The sequence below is a fragment of the Ooceraea biroi genome, chromosome 14, assembly GCF_003672135.1.
Source record: "Ooceraea biroi isolate clonal line C1 chromosome 14, Obir_v5.4, whole genome shotgun sequence".
Classification (NCBI taxonomy): Eukaryota; Metazoa; Arthropoda; class Insecta; order Hymenoptera; family Formicidae; genus Ooceraea; species Ooceraea biroi.
Window position 1 is genome coordinate 5,661,002 of NC_039519.1, and position 21,495 is coordinate 5,682,496.

The following is a 21,495-nucleotide window of genomic DNA, read 5'->3' on the forward strand; positions in this document are numbered from 1 at the left end:
TGCGAGTAAACGACGGAAAGTGATTCTTCTTCGTGACAACGCTCGACCTCACGTTGCGTTATCAGTGAAACAAACACTATTAGAGCTCGAATGGGAAGTGTTACCGCACCCCGCGTATTCTTCGGACATTGCTCCATGCGATTATTATTTGTTCCGGTGGATGCAACACGCTTTAGAGGATACACACTTTGATAATTTGGAAGAAGTGCGAAAATTCGTCGACGAATGGATCAACTGAAAAGAAGAGTCTTTTGTCTCGGATTGTTACTGGGGATGAAAAGTGCATCTATTTTGATAATCCGAAACGCAGAAAATCATGGGTGGATCCAGGCGAACCGTCAACATCCACTCCGAGACGCAATATTGACGGTTCAAAAGTAATGCTCTGTATTTGGTGGGATAGTGTACTATGAGCTGTTAAATCCGCACGAGACTGTCACGGCTGATCGTTATCGACACCAATTGTACAAGTTGAAGCAAGCATTGGACCAAAAACGACCACCAATTGCGAGTAAACGACGGAAAGTGATTCTTCTTCGTGACAACGCTCGACCTCACGTTGCGTTATCAGTGAAACAAACACTATTAGAGCTCGAATGGGAAGTGTTACCGCACCCCGCGTATTCTTCGGACATTGCTCCATGCGATTATTATTTGTTCCGGTGGATGCAACACGCTTTAGAGGATACACACTTTGATAATTTGGAAGAAGTGCGAAAATTCGTCGACGAATGGATCAACTGAAAAGAAGAGTCTTTTGTCTCGGATTGTTACTGGGGATGAAAAGTGCATCTATTTTGATAATCCGAAACGCAGAAAATCATGGGTGGATCCAGGCGAACCGTCAACATCCACTCCGAGACGCAATATTGACGGTTCAAAAGTAATGCTCTGTATGTGGTGGGATAGTGTACTATGAGCTGTTAAATCCGCACGAGACTGTCACGGCTGATCGTTATCGACACCAATTGTACAAGTTGAAGCAAGCATTGGACCAAAAACGACCACCAATTGCGAGTAAACGACGGAAAGTGATTCTTCTTCGTGACAAGGCTCGACCTCACTTGCGTTATCAGTGAAACAAACACCATTAGAGCTCGAATGGGAAGTCTTACCGCACCCCGCGTATTCTCCGGACATTGCTCCATGCGATTATTATTTGTTCCGGTGGATGCAACACGCTTTAGAGGATACACACTTTCATAATTTGGAAGAAGTGCGAAAATTCGTCGACGAATGGATCAACTGAAAAGAAGAGTCTTTTGTCTCGGATTGTTACTGGGGATGAAAAGTGGATCTATTTTGATAATCCGAAACGCAGAAAATCATGGGTGGATCCAGGCGAACCGTCAACATCCACTCCGAGACGCAATATTGACGGTTCAAAAGTAATGCTCTGTATTTGGTGGGATAGTGTACTGTGAGCTGTTAAATCCGCACGAGACTGTCACGGCTGATCGTTATCGACACCAATTGTACAAGTTGAAGCAAGCATTGGACCAAAAACGACCACCAATTGCGAGTAAACGACGGAAAGTGATTCTTCTTCGTGACAACGCTCGACCTCACGTTGCGTTGTCAGTGAAAAAAACATCATTAGAGCTCGAATGGGAAGTCTTACCGCACCCCGCGTATTCTCCATGCGATTATTATTTGTTCCGGTGGATGCAACACGCTTTAGAGGATACACACTTTGATAATTTGGAAGAAGTGCGAAAATTCGTCGACGAATGGATCAACTGAAAAGAAGAGTGATTTTATCGTGGTGGAATCGATCTCTTGCCAGAAAGATGGGAAAAAGTGATAGAAAACGAAGGAAAATATTTGGATTAAGGTATTCATTCATTATCATATTTAAATACATGCGTTTTTGAGCAAAAAAACCCTCAAAACTAAATCACACCCCTAATATATTCTATTTCGAGGAAAGATTGAAGAATCAATTTTTATACCTTTGGGTAAAAAAACCTATTATCGAAATTAATGCTGGGCATCTTTTATAAAAGTCATTTAATCATCATCTGATGCAATTCGTTGTTCGTAGCCGACCGGAACGAAAGCAGCACGTTACGGCACATGGAGACGAAGTGACGCGCCTCGCGTCGCGGCGCCGTGCGTCCCGCGTCGCGTCGCGTCGCGTCGCCGGCCTTGAACCCGTTGTCCATAAGCTTCCTTCCTAGTTGCTTCCTAGATTTCCCAGAAGGCCATGGTCGCTGACGTTCCTTTCACTTCCATTGTCTGTTTGGTGGAACATCCGAGGAGATACGTCGACCCTCTTTCTTTCGTAACATTAATATTTTCTCGACAAGAAGATGAGCGGATCCCCCGTTATGTTCACGTGTTTTTTTTTCCCTCTTTTTTGTTATTACGATTCGATCTGCAATTTAATTCGAGCATGTTGCGTGAACCAACGTGGCCCAGCGGACCACGTCCCAGCAGATTTGCTGGCTTCTGATAAAATCGGATTCATTATTCATTTACGGGCTTTCGATCGGTGCTATCGAACATCTATATAATTCAAGTTCGGCTGTAATAACATGTCTTCGCATGTCCGTCACTCAAGAGTTTCGATCTTATACTTTTATTATCTTTTTTATCCTCATTAATTGCAGACACGAATAGCTCATTAATTTTATCATAATTAATAATGTAAGCAGTGTCGATCAATATTAAAGTTGCCACGGGTAAAAATAAAATTGCAATTACGAGCATTATTGTGTTCTTTCATGGAAGCCTAATATATATCTATCCTAAAATGATTTGTAATCTGATCGCGATTACATTATCTGTGCCTCCGAAAAGCTTCAAACGCAATTACGCTACGCGCTAATGCACCTGCTGTAACGATCGCACATGGTCGAACGTTATCCATATGCAACGTTATTTCTGACATATTTTTGTTCCACAGCATGTCCGGGAGAAATATACATTCGGCCGCGACGGCAAAGAAATGGATGTGCAAACAGCTGGCAATGTGCCGGCTGCACTTGACCCTGCAGCGGATTATTTGTTCGCGGCCACTACAACCGCGATCAATTTTTAATTTCCATCAAGTGCATCGATAAGCGATCGTGCTTACAAACAAGCACGCGCATATATGATAATAAAAAGAATGTGAAAAAAGCGTGTGCATACAGATAAGTGTGTGGAAAATTTTTTCATTATCATAAATAAATGATTGGCAATATATTACATAATGTGTCACATCATTGTACAAATTTCTGTGAAAGAATTTTTGGTAATTATGTACTTTAACGGACCCAGCCCCGATGACCTTGACCTTGACATATGTTGTCAAGGTCACCCTCCTGAATGACCTTGAAGAAGTTTTAGCCGTCGCTCGTTGTTTGTTAAAAAGTTATAAACAAAGACAGTTTAATGATTTCGCACGAATTTTTAGCTGTCCACGTGAAGCAAGAACATGATACTGACATATATTACAAAGGTTACCTTTCCGAATAACCCGCACTAGGTTTTAGTCGTCGATCGTTGTTTATGAAAAAGTTATTAACAAAAGAAATTTCGAAAATATAGTAGTTATTTTGAAAGAATATTGAATTTTGAAAGATATAAACGACGAATATGTATATGAACGAAGAAAGGAAAGTCATTTAAAGCAGTGAATTGTTAATATATAGAATAGTTTCTTTTAATATAAGTACAAAGTATTCTTCACTTTAACCAAAAGCACAAACAGTTAAATACAAAGTATTCTCTGCTTTAACTGAACCTAACCTAACCTAACCTGGTTAGGTTATATTTTCCGAAACTGGGGCCCCGGACACATACGCTCGTTTTCAGCCCGCTTCGCGGGAGGGCAAAGCCCCTCCCCCCGCCGGGGCCAGTGTAACAGATTTTACCGTGCAGATTTTGATCACCTGGTACACGCCACGGATTCCGGCGAGGGGAGGGGCAAAGCCCCTTCCCCCCACCCTCCCGCGAAGCGGGCTGAAAACAAGCGTATGTGTCCGGGGTTCCAGTTTCGGAAAATATAACCTAACCCAAACCTATTTCTGATTTAAAGCTAAAATTTCATCAAATATACTCTTTCGTAAACGTATATGGTATCGTAAAATTATGCTTTATTCATTAAACATTTTTGTTAATAACTTTTTAACAAACAACGAGCGAAGGGTGAAACCTAGTGCGGGTTATTCAGGAAGGTGACCTTTGTAATACATGTCAAACTCAAGTCCTTGCTTCGCGTGGACAGCTGAAAATTCGTGCAAAATTATTAAACTTCTTTTGTTAATAACTTTTTAATAAACAACGAGCGGCGGCTAAAACCTCTTCAGGGTCACTCAGGAGGGTGACGTTGACAACATATGTCAAGGTCAAGGTCATCGGGGCTGGGTCCGTTAAAGTACATAATTACCCGCAATTCGAAAGTTCTTCGATGTGTAGGCGATTATTAATACAGAACGTAAACAGGATAGGGCTTTTAAGTAGGCGGGCAAATAATAATGACAAGATTAATTAAACGTTAATGAGAATAGCGAAGTCTCAGGAGCTTGCTAATAGGTTTGGTTCTCCTAATGTGTCCGTAATACGCGTTGATCGTATTATCTTTCTATCTATTACACTTGCTCGACAGCGACATTGGCTGAGTAATTCTACTCTTCTACCACTGAAAATTCTGCTCTGCAATTTTCATTTTATGTTACGATACTGTTCATTGCGGAATGATCGAAGTCTCTCGATATATATTACATATCGAGAATATATTACCAAGAAAGCCACGCTATTCTGCTATTATGTTTACTGGAAGTTATCCGCAAAGTGACTGCCATTAGTTGGCGGTGCTCTTCGATATTAGCCATTAGCTATTAGTTATTAAATCAGAAGAACGAGCAATTGAGTTATATACAGGGTGTTTCCTAAGTAAGTAGACAAACTTAAAGAGGATATTCCTTGGCTTATTTTAAGAAGAAAAGGTCATATAAACATATGTCCTAAACTGCTTTGTTTTCCAAAAAAAAGTACATCACTGTTTTCGTTCACTTTTCGTTTATTATAGAACAGTTTGTGTTATTGCAAATGAAACAAATGAAAAACAATAGTAACCAAAAAGAAAAATTATAACGAAAAAGAAAATAGTAACTAAAAAGAAAAATAATAACATCACAGTAACTGCTGAAAATGTCCACCTGCAGCCATGATACACGCCTCGACTCTCCTTTCCATTGATTGACGTACACGCTCAAAAATACCTGGAGTGTCTGAAACGAGTGTTCACTTGCGGCGCCGCGAGACCATCCCCACTCCATCCCCACCGCTGTTGACTCGTACTGCAAAAGCACGCTATCCGAAAAGTGAACGAAACAGTGATGTACTTTTTTTGGAAAACAAAGCAGTTTAGGACATATGTTTATATGACCTTTTCTTCTTAAAATAAGCCAAGGAATATCCTCCTTAAGTTTGTCTACTTACTTAGGAAACACCCTGTATACGAGCAATTTAATTACATACATGAATAAGTGAACATAGATGACAACATATGAATAAGTAGATGATTTTATTAAATCCGGACGCAAATTAAACTTTTTACGTATTTTTACTTATCATCGTTTAAATAATTATTTGAACGATAATACGTCAATCGCAGGTATTGAAAAACACGGGAGGAATGTGGATATTAAAACTTTTAAATAAATCGCACCTTAAGTACTTAATAAAGCGCTCAATAATTCAAGAATTATTAAATATTGCACAAGTTATCAGACATATCGCAAAATGTTCGAAGAGAAGTGCTTATCCGTGGCATGTATCGATCGCCGACGATTTCCTTGTTTGCTTTCCACTTACTTTTAGCTCGTCGCTACACGTGCTAATCAAACAATTTTTAGCAGACGATCTCCGTAATCTCGGCGAAGCGAAAGGTTGCGAGTCCAATTTGCAACGTGCGGATTATACAAATGACAAGCGCAGCTATATGTTTTCCGACGGCAATGCCGCAATTGTCTCGCCATTTCATTTTACGACACACACAATTCCGCGAAGCGTTTCCGATTGTTCGCTTTCAACAGTAAAAATCAGATGTTATCCTTTATGTCGAGCATACGTCGCCTCGCGGCGATTTTCCAGAATAAAGCTGAATGCACGAGAGGCACTGCATGCCGCTGCAGCAACGAGACAAACATGTTGCAGTTTCTTCGCTACGTGCTCGTTCCATCCGCCGTTCTCGTTCAGATACGCGCCACAAATGATTACGGGAAATTATTCCTTCGAGACGACATCATGGATTACGCGGAGAAGGTCTTCTCTTGCGTGAACTTTACGGCGGTGCGTCTTTTCAACGACGGGAATCGCATCGGCGTGATGTGCCACAAGTGCGGCCGCTTGGAGAACGAGATCATTCGACTATTCATGAAGAATCAAGCAATCGCCGTCAGCAACCGGCCGTTTTTTCCCATTCGAAAGAAAGGACGACGCGTCATCAGCTACGTCGTATTCGCAGACGAGACCTTCGCGGATTCGCGACGCGAGTTGCTAAAGAAGGGCATGAACTTGCACACTGAGCAGTATCTGTTCGTGAGTGCGACCAAGGAGGAAGCTGCGACCGTTTTTGCTGGTGATCTATGGCGCGAAGGTTTCCGCAACATAGCGTTCCTGATATTGAACACGAGCATGGTCCATGGAACTGTCCAAGTACCCGTGACAACAGAGCAAACCGTTACCCTGAGATCCGTCGGCTATTGTATTCCATCCGAGGACAATCTAGACGGAATCGTACCGTACAACTCCGATTTCTATCGATTCTGCTCGACAAAACCGTGCACGTTACGTTACGGCTCTGTAGTCGATGATACGGTACAGTTCTGGCGTCAAGAAGATCGGTTGAAAATGACAGGTGAGGCGAAGAAGAATTCCCCTGTCTCTTCGATCTTATTCGAAGAAATTTAATAATTATTGCAATCTGGATTTGGCTTCTAGATTTGAGCCGCGTTTTTGTTCAACTTTGGTTCACAAAACACGGTTCCAACTCAGAAGCCAAATCCAGATCACGATAATAACCAACAGCGCGACAACTTTAAAGCTGTTATTTGAATTAAACAGAAATTAATTTGTTCAATTTAATTCTTTTTGCACGCTATGACATTTCACCGTTTGCGTGTTAATCAGCATTCCTAAAGCACGTGTATTGCATTTTAGAAACGGAGGATTATCAGCCGATGGGAGATATGCTGATCGACCGGTTTACTTCTTTCTACGGCATTGAACGACACAACATGGACAGTAATCTGAGCTGGCCAGAGGCCGCGGATAAGTTAATCAAGGGTGAGCTCGATATGGTGATCGGCCTGGTGCCGGAGAACATAGAAATACTGCAAGGTTTGCAGGTCGTTTGCTGGTATAGAGCTCGAACGCTGATGTTCGCCATCCAGGTGCGCCGTCGGGTACGCGACTACCCGGTGTTGCAACTCTTGACGCCGTTTCAGTACTCGGTCTGGATTTGCACGGTCGTCACGCTGATCGCGTACACTTTGCTGCTGTACGCACTTAGGAAACTGGCCGACAAGGGACTGATCAAGGAGCGATTGGACTTCATGCAAGTCTACGAAATTATGTTAGGGCAGAGCATCACGTATCCGCAGAGAACGTCGCTGCGCACTGTAACGGCACTCTGGATGATCTTCTCGTTTAATTTAAATATCATTTACAACTGCACCTTCACGAGTTCCTTGGCACATATGGATACGGAGGATTTAATGGAGAATTTGAAGAAGGCCCGGGATGCCGGTATACCCATTGTCGGCCCTCCTATCGTGCAGAGTTTCCTGAATGACTCCGATGACCCAGTCATCGCTGATTTGCGCGATAGGTAATGCACAGCGTGATTGTCGAGATGTTCAATTAAAAAAAGATATTAAGGGGGGAGCCTGCTTCAGAACGCTGAAAATAAGGTATTGGGTTGGCCAAAAAGTAATTGCGTTCTTTTCCAATAGATGGACATACATGTCTTCAAATGTAACTAACTTCATTCTAAACCGCAAATTCATTATGTAGGTTAACAACTCACAGTTCAAGCTTGTTTTACAAAAAGAAAGTACACGATTTCGTTAACAATTGTTTCTTTGCCGTCCATTTCAAAATGGAAAATCAAAAAGAACATTTTCCTCATATTTTCTTTTATTACTTCCGAAAAGGGAAAAACGCCGTGCAAGCTCATAAAAAGTTATCTGATGTATATGGCGAAGATGCTTTAAAACTGCGGCAGTGTCAAAATTCGTTTACTAAATTTCGATCTGCAGATTTTAATGTGAAAGATGCACCACGCTCAGGAAGGCCAATCGAAATTGATGATGACAAACTAAAGGCACTGATCGATTCCAATCGGCGTTTAACGACACGAGAGATTGCTGAGAATCTTAACATATCGAAATCGAGTGTTGAAAAGTATTTAAAACTACTTGGATACATTAGTAAGCTCGATATTTGGGTAGCACATGAGCTCAAAGAAATTCATCTCACTAAGCGTATTGACATCTGCGATTCTCTTTTGAAACGTGAGGAAAATGATCCATTTTTGAAACGTATGATAACAGGCGACGAAAAATCGATCGTCTACAACAACGTCAAACGAAAAAGATCGTGGAGCAAGCGTGATGAACCTGCTGAAAGCACTTGAAAAGCAGATATTCACCAAAGAAAGATTATGCTGTCAGTCTGGTGGGACTGTGTATTTTGAGCTGCTTGCAAGGAATCAAACCATTAATTCAGACGTATACTGTCGTCAACTGGATGGCCATCAAACAGAAACGTCGAGAATTGGTGAATCGCAAGGGTGTTGTGTTTCACCATGATAACGCTAGACCACGTACAAGTTTGGTCACTCGTGAAAAATTGTTGCAGCTTGGATGGGATGTGTTACCACATCCACCATATTCGCCAGACCCGGCACCATCAGATTACCATTCGTTTCGTTCTTTGCAAAACGCCTTGAATGGTAAAACTTTTACTGCTGATGAGGATATCAAATCGTTGTTGGAATAGTTTTTTGCTGAAAAAGATAAGAACTTTTTTGAGCGCGGAATCATGAAGTTGCCTGAAAAATGGCAAAAGATAATCAAACAAAATGGACAATATATTGTTTAATAAAGTTTTTGTTTCCCATGAAAAATTCGCCTTTTATTTATATAAAAAAACGCAATTACTTTTTGGCCAACCCAATATTATATATATTATATATTATATATTATATTAATATATATTGGGTTGGCCAAAAAGTAATTGCGTTTTTTTCCAATACATAGACATACATGTCTTGAAATGTAACTAACTTCACTCTAAACCGCAAATTCATTATGTAGGTTAACAACTCACAGTTCAAGCTTGTTTTACAAAAAGAAAGTACACGATTTCGTTAACAATTGTTTCTTTGCCGTCGATTTCAAAATGGAAAATCAAAAAGAACATTTTCGTCATATTTTCTTTTATTACTTCCGAAAAGGGAAAAACGCCGTGCAAGCTCATAAAAAGTTATCTGATGTATATGGCGAAGATGCTTTAAAACTGCGGCAGTGTCAAAATTCGTTTACTAAATTTCGATCTGGAGATTTTAATGTGAAAGATGCACCACGCTCAGGAAGGCCAATCGAAATTGATGATGACAAACTAAAGGCACTGATCGATTCCAATCGGCGTTTAACGACACGAGAGATTACTGAGAATCTTAACATATCGAAATCGAGTGTTGAAAACCATTCAAAACTACTTGGATACATTAGTAAGCTCGATATTTGGGTACCACATGAGCTCAAAGAAATTCATCTCACTAAGCGTATTGACATCTGCGATTCTCTTTTGAAACGTGAGGAAAATGATCCATTTTTGAAACGTATGATAACAGGCGACGAAAAATCGATCGTCTACAACAACGTCAAACGAAAAAGATCGTGGAGCAAGCGTGATGAACCTGCTGAAAGCACTTGAAAAGCAGATATTCACCAAAGAAAGATTATGCTGTCAGTCTGGTGGGACTTTAAAGGTATTGTGTATTTTGAGCTGCTTGCAAGGAATCAAACCATTAATTCAGACGTATACTGTCGTCAACTGGATGGCCATCAAACAGAAACGTCGAGAATTGGTGAATCGCAAAGGTGTTGTGTTTCACCATGATAACGCTAGACCACGTACAAGTTTGGTCACTCGTGAAAAATTGTTGCAGCTTGGATGGGATGTGTTACCACATCCACCATATTCGCTAGACCTGGCACCATCAGATTACCATTCGTTTCGTTCTTTGCAAAACGCCTTGAATGGTAAAACCTTGACTGCTGATGAGGATATCAAATCGTTGTTGGAATTGTTTTTTGCTGAAAAAGATAAGAACTTTTTTGAGCGCGGAATCATGAAGTTGCCTGAAAAATGGCAAAAGATAATCAAACAAAATGGACAATATATTGTTTAATAAAGTTTTTGTTTCCCATGAAAAATTCGCCTTTTATTTATATAAAAAAACGCAATTACTTTTTGGCCAACCCAATATATTTTACGAATTGTTTTTGGAGAAACTATACAGCGGATCATTATAAAACTTTGATGCATTTATTAGTACATGTTTAAAGATAAAAAAAATTATTTTTTGATTTGAATATATCGCTTGTAGAGGTCGTCCTAGAGAAATCTTAGTGCAGCCGCGTCGCCGGCATTGCAAATTGGTGAGCATTCTCCTGCCTCCAAATTTCGTCTAAACTGAAAAATTGAAATATGTTCTCGTTATTTATGAATTCCCATCGTCGATGAACCAAAGAGAGAAGAAAAAAGTTGAAAAGTGCCAAAATGGTGGAGCTTAGAACACAAAAGTACGATTTTTAGACAAAGTTGTTAAATTTTTTCATGCAAAAATAATTGTTTAACTTAATGTTTTTATGAATATTAAAGGTTCATCGACGATGGAAATTCATAAATAACGAGAAAATATTTCAATTTTTCAGTTTGGATGAAATTTGAAGGCAGGAGAATGCTCACCAATTTACAATGCCGGCTGCACTAAGATGCCTCCAGGACGACCTCTACAGGCGATATATTCAAATCAAAAAATAATTGTTTTATCTTTAAACATGTACTAATAAATGCATCAAAGTTTTATAATGATCCGCTGTATAGTTTCTCCAAAAAAATTCGTAAAATTATACCTTATTTTCAACGTTCTAAAGCAGGCTCCCCCCTTAATTACTAAGATCTCAATAATTAAATAAAAAATATTAATCATATAGTGTGAATACCTAGAACCTTTTATTTTGTTACATAAGGGACGTTTTGTTACACAAGATAAAAAATCTTAAATTTCAAATCAAGAGTGTCATGGTTATTTTGGTAAAATAATATTCTCTCTTTCATAACAGATACACGGTTATGAAACGGGCAGACGAAGCGTTTGAGGAGATATTGTCAAAGGATGATATACTGGGAGTGGTTCAACCGATTACTGTCGACAGGATGAACTGGGTAACCAGAATGGATCGAAAACTACGTATATACATGCTTCCGGAGCCTGTGCTGTCATACCCGGTCTTATTTTACACGAGAGCCGAACATCACTACCGCATGCCCTTTGAGCGCATCGTTACGGAATATCGTCAATCAGGATTGCTTTATAAGTGGGTCAAGTATTACGTGATCGACGAGGATAAGCAAATCGCTACCTCTCGCGAGAACGCACAAGATGACACCGCCAATATATTAACCATGGAACATCTCGGACCCGTTTTCCAATTCTTTTTTATGTGTCACGCAATCAGCGTCTTGCTCTTTTTGGTGGAACTAGTCAAGATTCATTTTCTCAAGATATAGCTACGGGGAGTTTGACGTGATCCCATTTTTGCTATAATAAATTTTGTATGAACCATCAGATACGCTCTTTTGGCTTTGCGGTTAAGCGCCGTCTTTTAAAGGTCGAGACGACATGGTGGCGATATTCACGCCTGAGTCATTTCATGTAGTCATGAGGTCTCATCTGAGTTGAGAGAGATATACGTTATACAGGGTGGCCCATTTTAATTTATACAGTCGATTTTTTAAAAAACTAAAAGAGATACGAAAAAATGTTTCAGACAGACATGTCACGATTTCGAGGGGGACATAAGATGATACCATTGGTTTGACCTTGAATAGTCGTTTGAAGGTCACGCGAAGATCACCTTCAATTTCTTAAATTGAAACCCCAACTTTTTATTGCAGATTCTTATTCTCCATCGAAAAGTAAGTAACTTTTGTCTGAAACATTTTTCCGAAAAATGTCATCTTATGTCCTTAAAATGTCCTCAAAACTCATCTTGAAGATCATTTTAAGGACATAAGATGACATTTTTCGGAAAAATGTTTCAGACAAAAGTTACTTACTTTTCGATGGAGAATAAGAATCTGCAATAAAAAGTTGGGGTTTCAATTTAAGAAATTGAAGGTGATCTTCGCGTGACCTTCAAACGACTATTCAAGGTCAAACCAATGGTATCATCTTATGTCCCCCTCGAAATCGTGACATGTCTGTCTGAAACATTTTTTCGTATCTCTTTTAGTTTTTTAAAAAATCGACTGTATAAATTAAAATGGGCCACCCTGTATATATACATACATTCCGGATTGCAAAATTATTTTTGATAATTGTTCGTTAATTAACACAGTTACCGCCATGACGATTACCGGTGACTGACACGCAATAAATGTATTAAAATATGAATAATATTGCAATTACTTGCATTTGCAAGATCATCATTATTTAATAACAATAAAAAATAAGGGATAACCATTTCATTTCTAAATATTTTAATATTTTTATATATTAAAATTATGGAAATGATTATATGTATATGACATATTGTTATAAATTTTAATAATTTATTTTGGCGTGAACGGAGAGTTCAAATCTAATATTACTAATGCGGTGACATACATGCGACGTGATTTTTCCATTTTGAACGCATATCGTGCGTACATCGCGCTCTTTATGAAGCATATCTCATTGAGCTTTATGTCGACTCCTACGACTACAGCACAAGGCCGAAACTAGTGAATGAAGAAAGGTTTTATTCTATTCCATCTTTGGTCTTATAATTTTCAATGATAGCTCACGTTGTCGTAATCCTCTTTGCTCTTGTAAAGTTCTTATTTAGTTCCATCCGCTGAAGATCTCTACTTATCTATTTATTCCATAATAACGTAATAACTGTTGCTTATTCTTCACATTTCTTCTCATTTACTGTCATTGAAATTTCATTTTAGTAGAATAGTATGAGTAATTTTCCTCTTATTCAATTATTTGTATTGTAAGAAAATATTTCATACAAATAACTATGTTTAAATGCACATTATAAGAAAATAAGAGAAGAATATATAAAAAGAGTCTGCGCGAAGTTTATTTCAAATGTATGAAATTGCCTGCCGCTACTATAATAGAAGAATTTCTTTGCCGCAGGGGAACGCATTAAATTCTGTTTAGAATTCCACTGCAGCAGAATCTTGGGTATTAACAAAGTATTCGCGAGTTTCTCGAATTTTCATTGAAAATGTAAAACTACAAACTTCCCATAAGAATAAATGAGATAATAAACTTTTATCTTGATAGGTTTCTGCTTATATGCGTTAATAATGATCTATTTCATTTGATTTATGGATTGTAATAAATGTTTCATGCGTACTCAAGCTATACTGCTTAATTTTACGACCTAAGTCGGACAGGCACGTGGCATATAGAAGTAATATTACATGGATACTCGGCATACCAACCGCCATGAGTTTATTTATTGTACATACTCTGCGTGTTACTGTGCGAAATAAAAAGCAAATCTCATATTCATGTAATTCATCCACTACTTTATAAGATTCTGAAAAGCAGACATCAAAATCAAATGAAAATGTAAAAATGCAAAGAATGAGAATTGCACACGCATTACAAACATTTCCATTTTCAGATTTGCAAGTATTCTATAATATTTGAGCTACGTTGGCTCTACCTTTTATATCTGAGACTTTTGAGATTCAGCATTATCTACGTATAAAAATCCATGGCGTCTTTCAAATGACTACCGTATAAGAGAAGAGCAATTCTTCATTCGTGCATGACTGTCTTGATGCGATCGCTCATCGGTTAAAAGGGCACCATCAACGTAATTTGATAATATCATGCAATGTCTTTTCATACAGCGGAATATCATGTATACGATGCGATCTTTCGTGGATAGCGCTCGTGTCTTTTTGCACGGCATGTATTATGCATAATGACGTTCTGAATCGCGCGCGTCGCGACGGAAGAGCAGACGAATAATAATGAATTGATGAAACCAAGACTTACACGGGCGCGCTTTATGTTCGAGATACGTACATAGATCGCCTTTCGTTGATCCCGTAAAATCCGCGCTTGGTATCAGACAAAGCCGTCCTTTCAAAGATACCCGATTATCGCGTGGGCGATAAAATAGATGAATGGAGGAGGCGATGACGTCGGAAACGACGTAAGTCGACACGAGGAAATGTGGGAACGCGGGTATGATGAATCGATTATTTTCTCTTTCGGTCGCATCGATCTCTAGCTCGTCACGTTCGACGGAAATAATTTCTTACCTCACGTTTCGGTGGGTCAAAAGAAAGTACCTGACTATTCTTGCGTTTTAGGTCAATGCAAGAGTTGTCTGCGTTAAAAGAAAGAACTCTTCTTCTTTAGCAATTACCGCTTCTATAAATTCTAACAATTCTAGAAATGTAATCCCCATTCGTATCTTACAAGCTAATAATGAGATTTTGCTTTAGAATTCGAATTGTTCTGTTTTCAGAATGTACTCTACAGATAGCAGAGATCTTTGTCATTCGTCCAAGATTTAAGCGCGTAGAATTTTAATTAATTCTCTGTGTTGAAATCTGCTTAATTGATAGCAAAGCTTGGGACAATGAACTTTTTTTGAAAATGCTACGTGAAAAATCTTGACAAAAATATTATATGTGACACAATCGCGAGATATACGTCTGTCACATCGTAAGTCAAAGTGTAAAAGCTGAGATTTTATAATCTACACTCACTCCCAAAAAAAGCGGTACACTAAAATTTAGGGAAAAATTTACCAACCTTCAAATGATCATAACTTGGTAAATAATGAAGATAAAAATATGTTCAAAAATGCAAAGTGAAGCTTCAAGTATCCACTTTAAGAATATTTGAATGGCAATTATGGTCGGTCATTTGATTCAAAATGGCGGATGACAAAATGAGAGGATGCAAAGGTGATAACCGAAAGTCCGAGTTTGTGACGCATGGCGTGAATTAGATGTCGCAGCCTAATGGGACCAAATACAAATGAAAATATAGAGTGTTATCTTTAAAATGCTTTTTACCGAGCTCGATGCGATCATTTTTCGCCGAGTTGTGCAACTTTAAAAAAGAAAACACTCTGTTAAGTAAATTTGGAGTATCTCAACAAAAAATGATCGCATCGAGCTTTGTAAAAAAGCGTTTTAAAGATAAAACTCTATACTTTTATATGCATTTAGTCCCATTGGGCTGCAATACCTACTTTACACCATGTGCCATCGCAAACTCGAATCTTCATTTATCAATTTCGCATGCTCTCCCTTTCCGCCATTTTAAAAAACTCGTCGTGCACAATTTCGATTTAAATTGCGAAAAGTAGGGTTTCAAAGCTTTAAAACCGTTTTTGAAATTTTGTGCTAGGATAGTTAGGTACCGAGATATTCAATTTCGAATTCGCAATATCGTCGATTCAGCAAGGCCTAAGAAATTAGAAAACCCTGCGGTTCGTTTAGTTCTTTTATAATTCCAACTGCTGCGTTCATTATTCTTTATACTCCAAATCCTTCTTATGTGATGTGTGCATGTGTGGGTGTAGGTGTATGTGTGTGTGTGTGTGTGTGTGTGTGTGTGTGTGTGTGTGTGTGTGTGTGTGTGTGTGTGTGTGTGTGTGTGTGTGTGTGTGTGTGTGTATCACAAGGATGAAGACCCCGTGGTTCGTCAGTTCTACAGTAATTTAAGACTCCAAACCCTCCTTGTGGTGTGTGTGTGTGTGTATGTGTGTGCGCGCGCGCGCACATTTGGTCCCATTAGGCTGCGATATCTAATTCACGCCATGCACCGTCACAAACTCGGGCTTTCAGTTATCACTTTTGCATCCTCTCATTTTGTCATCCGCCATTTTGAATAAAATGGCCGACCATAATTGCCATTCAAATATTCTTAAAGTGGATACTTGAAGCTTCATTTTGCATTTTTGAACATATTTTTATCTTCATTATTTACCAAGTTATGATCATTTGAAGGTTGGTAAATGTTTCCCTAAATTTTAGTGTACCGCTTTTTTTGGGAGTGAGTGTATAAAACAGACTTGGTTTCTTCTTCGCTTTAGATTTTAATCTAATCTAGATGTGAAGTATCTGGAGTATCTTCAAATTTATTATCGATTATTCAGCATTTGATATCCTGAAGTGTGATCGCGCCTGATAAATTGCAAGACATTAGCATAATTTTCGAAGTTTAAATGGACGAGATTGATGATACGGTCGTATCGACGTGTAATCATATTTTTACTCCATAATTTGATCGTTTGCCGGCGAGCTCTCGAGGAGAGCATGAACGTAGACGTGACATTATCCACATCGATCGATGCGGCTGATGATAAAGCCTATGGCAGGTAAGTCGTGCGTCTCTCCCAGATAATTACCCACGATTAACTTGCAAGCGTATATCGGTGTGCATCTCGCTTGGAGCTCGGAGTTTCCTAATTTTGCAGTGTCGTGTAGTAATAATCGCGTAATCGCACTAGTTTACCATGAAATTGGCACGATCAGTAAATTCAATGCGGAAATTAATTTCTAGCTACTGCTACTGCGGAGTTCTCATTGTCTCTTCAGAGATATAATGCAACACATACAGAGTTCAGAATCTAAGTAAAATATTTGTAGTTGTACATATGTACTCTTTAGTCAAATAATGTGCTAATAGAAAGCGAGAATAAAATGAAACGTCAGAGAACAATCAGTTACAAGTTTGTGCTTGCAGAAGCAGTTTAATGGAATTTGTAATTTATGTTCAATAGTATTGTCTGAGTTTATTTGGCGTTTAACAAAAGCTTGGTAAGATCATTTTTGGCAGTTATGAATTACGAACTTTTTTGTCTCATATCACGACTTTCAATTCATGACGTCAGTACTTTTTCACCGTGCTTCGAGATTGGCAGATCAAATTCCGCTGACTTCGATCGTCTGAAATAGCGTCCGTTCGATGAGTAGGACGAACGATGCATGTACGGACAACGGAAACTTCTCGCCCACGTATTGAATCTTTACACACGATGTACCTCATTTCACACATGTTTGCTTCAGCGTATGTTTATCATTGACGCAACCCGTACAATTTTGCCTTGTCACACGATTCCGACGGGACGTGACTTCCATGTACAAGCGGAGATCTACAAGGTCTTTTGCGCGAACATGAAGATCCCATACGTGCTCACGAGTGATTTATGCAAGTCCGACGAACCAGTCTGTCCGACGGTGGGTTTCACAATATGAACTCGTTACAGCGCCTCGAAAGAGTTCCGTATTGGTGAAAATCATTGAATTTTTACTTTTTTAGGCATTAGTTTTATGTGTGTTTCAGGAAGTTAATGAGAGTTCACGTCAGTTAGTTTAAAATTCATTTTAAGATTTGTGAAACGCGATGCAACCCATATCGACGGATAATATTATTTACGTGAACTCTTTTCTTTATTTTAATTTAGACTATTTAACTTGTGATATTATAATGATATGTTTATTGCTATATTATGGTTAATGAAAATAATGCAATTTTTATGACACTTATATAGAAGTATTTCGAGATTTTTTCCAATGTATTAACCGCAATTATTCATTGTCATTGACTACTGAATTGTTCATGTACATAAAATGTGCATAAAAGCGGCACTAGCCTACATTTAGGATAACAAATCGGACGAGCACTCTAAATCACTTTCCCCATCGTTTCTTACTTTCGCCCCTTCATTTTTCATTCTCCCGTTGACGTCGCTTTATCAAATATACTTTTTTGCATGAGACATTGATAAAAGTTGCGTCAGCACCAAACCTGCACGCAGTGCGTTGACAATATTTCTAGTTCAAATTTTCGCATTTTCAAGACCATAAAATAATATATTATAAATATTAGTTTGAATCAATAATTTTTTCTCGACGCTTGAATTATCATAAGATGTGTAAGATATACGCAACAATTATCTTTTTTTATTTTTATTAACTTTTTGCTACGGCAGTCAGACGAATAACAATTATATTTAGAGTATGGCAAAATAAACCATGATGTTATGCATACTAATAGAATCACGTTCTTTACTTACTCCACTATTTTAATTATTAGGAGTGTGATTTAGTTTTGAGGGTTTTGCAACAAATGGCTGTAGTGTCAGTTTGTTTCAATAGCTGTTTCCGATAACTGTTGTTTCTTACAGTCTTGACATTATCCATGACATTTAGTAGCATTATAGCAATAGATGCAATAACAGTCGTGTTTATATCATCGTAAAAATGCAACTTCCGAAACAGCATTTTCGACATGCGTTGCTTTTGTTTTTTAATCAAAAGAAAACTGCGGCTAACGGTTATAGAATTCTTGTGGAAACTTATGGTGATTCTGCCCCATCAATTAAGACGTGTCAATACTGGTTTAGACGCTTTAAAAGTGGTGATACTGATGTCAAGGACAAAGAACGCTCGGGACAACCAAGAAAGCTTGAAAATGCAGATTTGCAAGCATTATTGGACGAAAATCCAACACGATCCACTTCAGAACTTGCCAGAGCATTAAATGTTGATCGTACAACAGTTACGAAACATTTACATGAAATGGGAAACATTCAGAAAGAAGGGAAATGGGTTCGACATGAATTATCGGAAAGTGCCATTGCGAACCGGTTGAACATTTGCATTTCGTTGATCGGCAGGCAAAACAAGAAGAGTCTTTTGTCTCGGATTGTTACTGGGGATGAAAAGTGGATCTATTTTGATAGTCCGAAACGCAGAAAATCATGGGTGGATCCAGGCGAACCATCGACATCCACTCCGAGACGCAATATTGACGGTTCAAAAGTAATGCTCTGTATTTGGTGGGATAGTGTACTATGAGCTGTTAAATCCGCATGAGACTGTCACGGCTGATCGTTATCGACACCAATTGTACAAGTTGAAGCAAGCATTGGACCAAAAACGACCACCAATTGCGAGTAACGACGGAAAGTGATTCTTCTTCGTGACAACGCTCGACCTCACGTTGCGTTGTCAGTGAAACAAACACTATTAGAGCTTGAATGGGAAGTCTTACCGCACCCCGCGTATTCTCCATGCGATTATTATTTGTTCCGGTCGATGCAACACGCTTTAGAGGATACACACTTTGATAATTTGGAAGAAGTGCGAAAATTCGTCGACGAATGGATCAACTGAAAAGAAGAGTCTTTTGTCTCGGATTGTTACTGGGGATGAAAAGTGGATCTATTTTGATAGTCCGAAACGCAGAAAATCATGGGTGGATCCAGGCGAACCATCGACATCCACTCCGAGACGCAATATTGACGGTTCAAAAGTAATACTCTGTATTTGGTGGGATAGTGTACTGTGAGCTGTTAAATCCGCATGAGACTGTCACGGCTGATCGTTATCGACACCAATTGTACAAGTTGAAGCAAGCATTGGACCAAAAACGACCACCAATTGCGAGTAACGACGGAAAGTGATTCTTCTTCGTGACAACGCTCGACCTCACGTTGCGTTGTCAGTGAAACAAACACTATTAGAGCTTGAATGGGAAGTCTTACCGCACCCCGCGTATTCTCCATGCGATTATTATTTGTTCCGGTCGATGCAACACGCTTTAGAGGATACACACTTTCACAATTTCGAAGAAGTGCGAAAATTCGTCGACGAACGGATCAACTGAAAAGAAGAGTCATTTTATCGTGGTGGAATCCATCTCTTGCCAGAGCATTAAATGTTGATCGTGCAACAGTTACCAAACATTTACATGAAATGGGAAAAATTCAGAAAGAAGGGAAATGGGTTCCACATCAATTATCGGAAAGTGCCATTTGAACATTTGCATTTCGTTGATCGCCAGGCAAAAAAAGAAGAGTCTTTTGTCTCGGATTGTTACTGGGGATGAAAAGTGCATCTATTTTGATAATCCGAAACGCAGAAAATCATGGGTGGATCCAGGCGAACCATCGACATCCACTCCGAGACGCAATATTGACGGTTCAAAAGTAATACTCTGTATTTGGTGGGATAGTGTACTGTGAGCTGTTAAATCCGCATGAGACTGTCACGGCTGATCGTTATCGACACCAATTGTACAAGTTGAAGCAAGCATTGGACCAAAAACGACCACCAATTGCGAGTAAACGACGGAAAGTGATTCTTCTTCGTGACAAGGCTCGACCTCACGTTGCGTTATCAGTGAAAGAAACACTATTAGAGCTCGAATGGGAAGTCTTACCGCACCCCGCGTATTCTCCATGCGATTATTATTTGTTGCGGTGGATGCAACACGCTTTAGAGGATACACACTTTGATAATTTGGAAGAAGTGCGAAAATTCGTCGACGAACGGATCAACTGAAAAGAAGAGTCTTTTGTCTCGGATTGTTACTGGGGATGAAAAGTGGATCTATTTTGATAGTCCGAAACGCAGAAAATCATGGGTGGATCCAGGCGAACCATCGACATCCACTCCGAGACGCAATATTGACGGTTCAAAAGTAATACTCTGTATTTGGTGGGATAGTGTACTGTGAGCTGTTAAATCCGCATGAGACTGTCACGGCTGATCGTTATCGACACCAATTGTACAAGTTGAAGCAAGCATTGGACCAAAAACGACCACCAATTGCGAGTAACGACGGAAAGTGATTCTTCTTCGTGACAAGGCTCGACCTCACGTTGCGTTGTCAGGGAAAAAAACACCATTAGAGCTCGAATGGGAAGTCTTACCGCACCCGCGTATTCTCCGGACATTGCTCCATGCGATTATTATTTGTTGCGGTGGATGCAACACGCTTTAGAGGATACACACTTTGATAATTTGGAAGAAGTGCGAAAATTCGTCGACGAATGGATCAACTGAAAAGAAGAGTGATTTTATCGTGGTGGAATCGATCTCTTGCCAGAAAGATGGGAAAAAGTTATAGAAAACGAAGGAAAATATTTTGATTAAGGTATTCATTCATTATCATATTTAAATACATGCGTTTTTGAGCAAAAAAACCCTCAAAACTAAATCACACCCCTAATAATTCTATTAAAGATATATATAATTTTTTAGGCACAAAAACAAAATTAATTTTATATAAAAACAATATTTAAATCTATGTATATTTAATCACAAGAACCATTTCATGGCTAACGACTACAGTCGGCATTAGGAGTGCAAGGGTTAATTAATAGCTTTAAACCAGTCTCACTGTATGTTTACTGTAAAGATTTTGAGGACAAACTGCAAATCTCT

At 39.0% G+C, this 21,495-nt stretch overlaps 2 protein-coding genes across 3 annotated transcripts in view; one reads left to right on the plus strand and one right to left on the minus strand.

Annotated features, from left to right (window-relative positions):
* The window catches only part of LOC105282438, a 112,116-nt gene that overhangs the window by 51,014 nt on the left and 39,607 nt on the right, over positions 1-21,495 (minus strand). The gene's annotated exons all lie outside the window — the stretch shown is intronic.
* Positions 5,435-11,992, plus strand: LOC113563339. The gene is made up of 3 exons (XM_026974807.1): positions 5,435-6,898; positions 7,123-7,822; positions 11,328-11,992. The coding sequence occupies exons 1-3, from the start codon at positions 6,037-6,039 to the stop codon at positions 11,794-11,796; spliced, it is 2,031 nt and encodes a 676-aa protein (XP_026830608.1). The 5' UTR covers positions 5,435-6,036; the 3' UTR covers positions 11,797-11,992.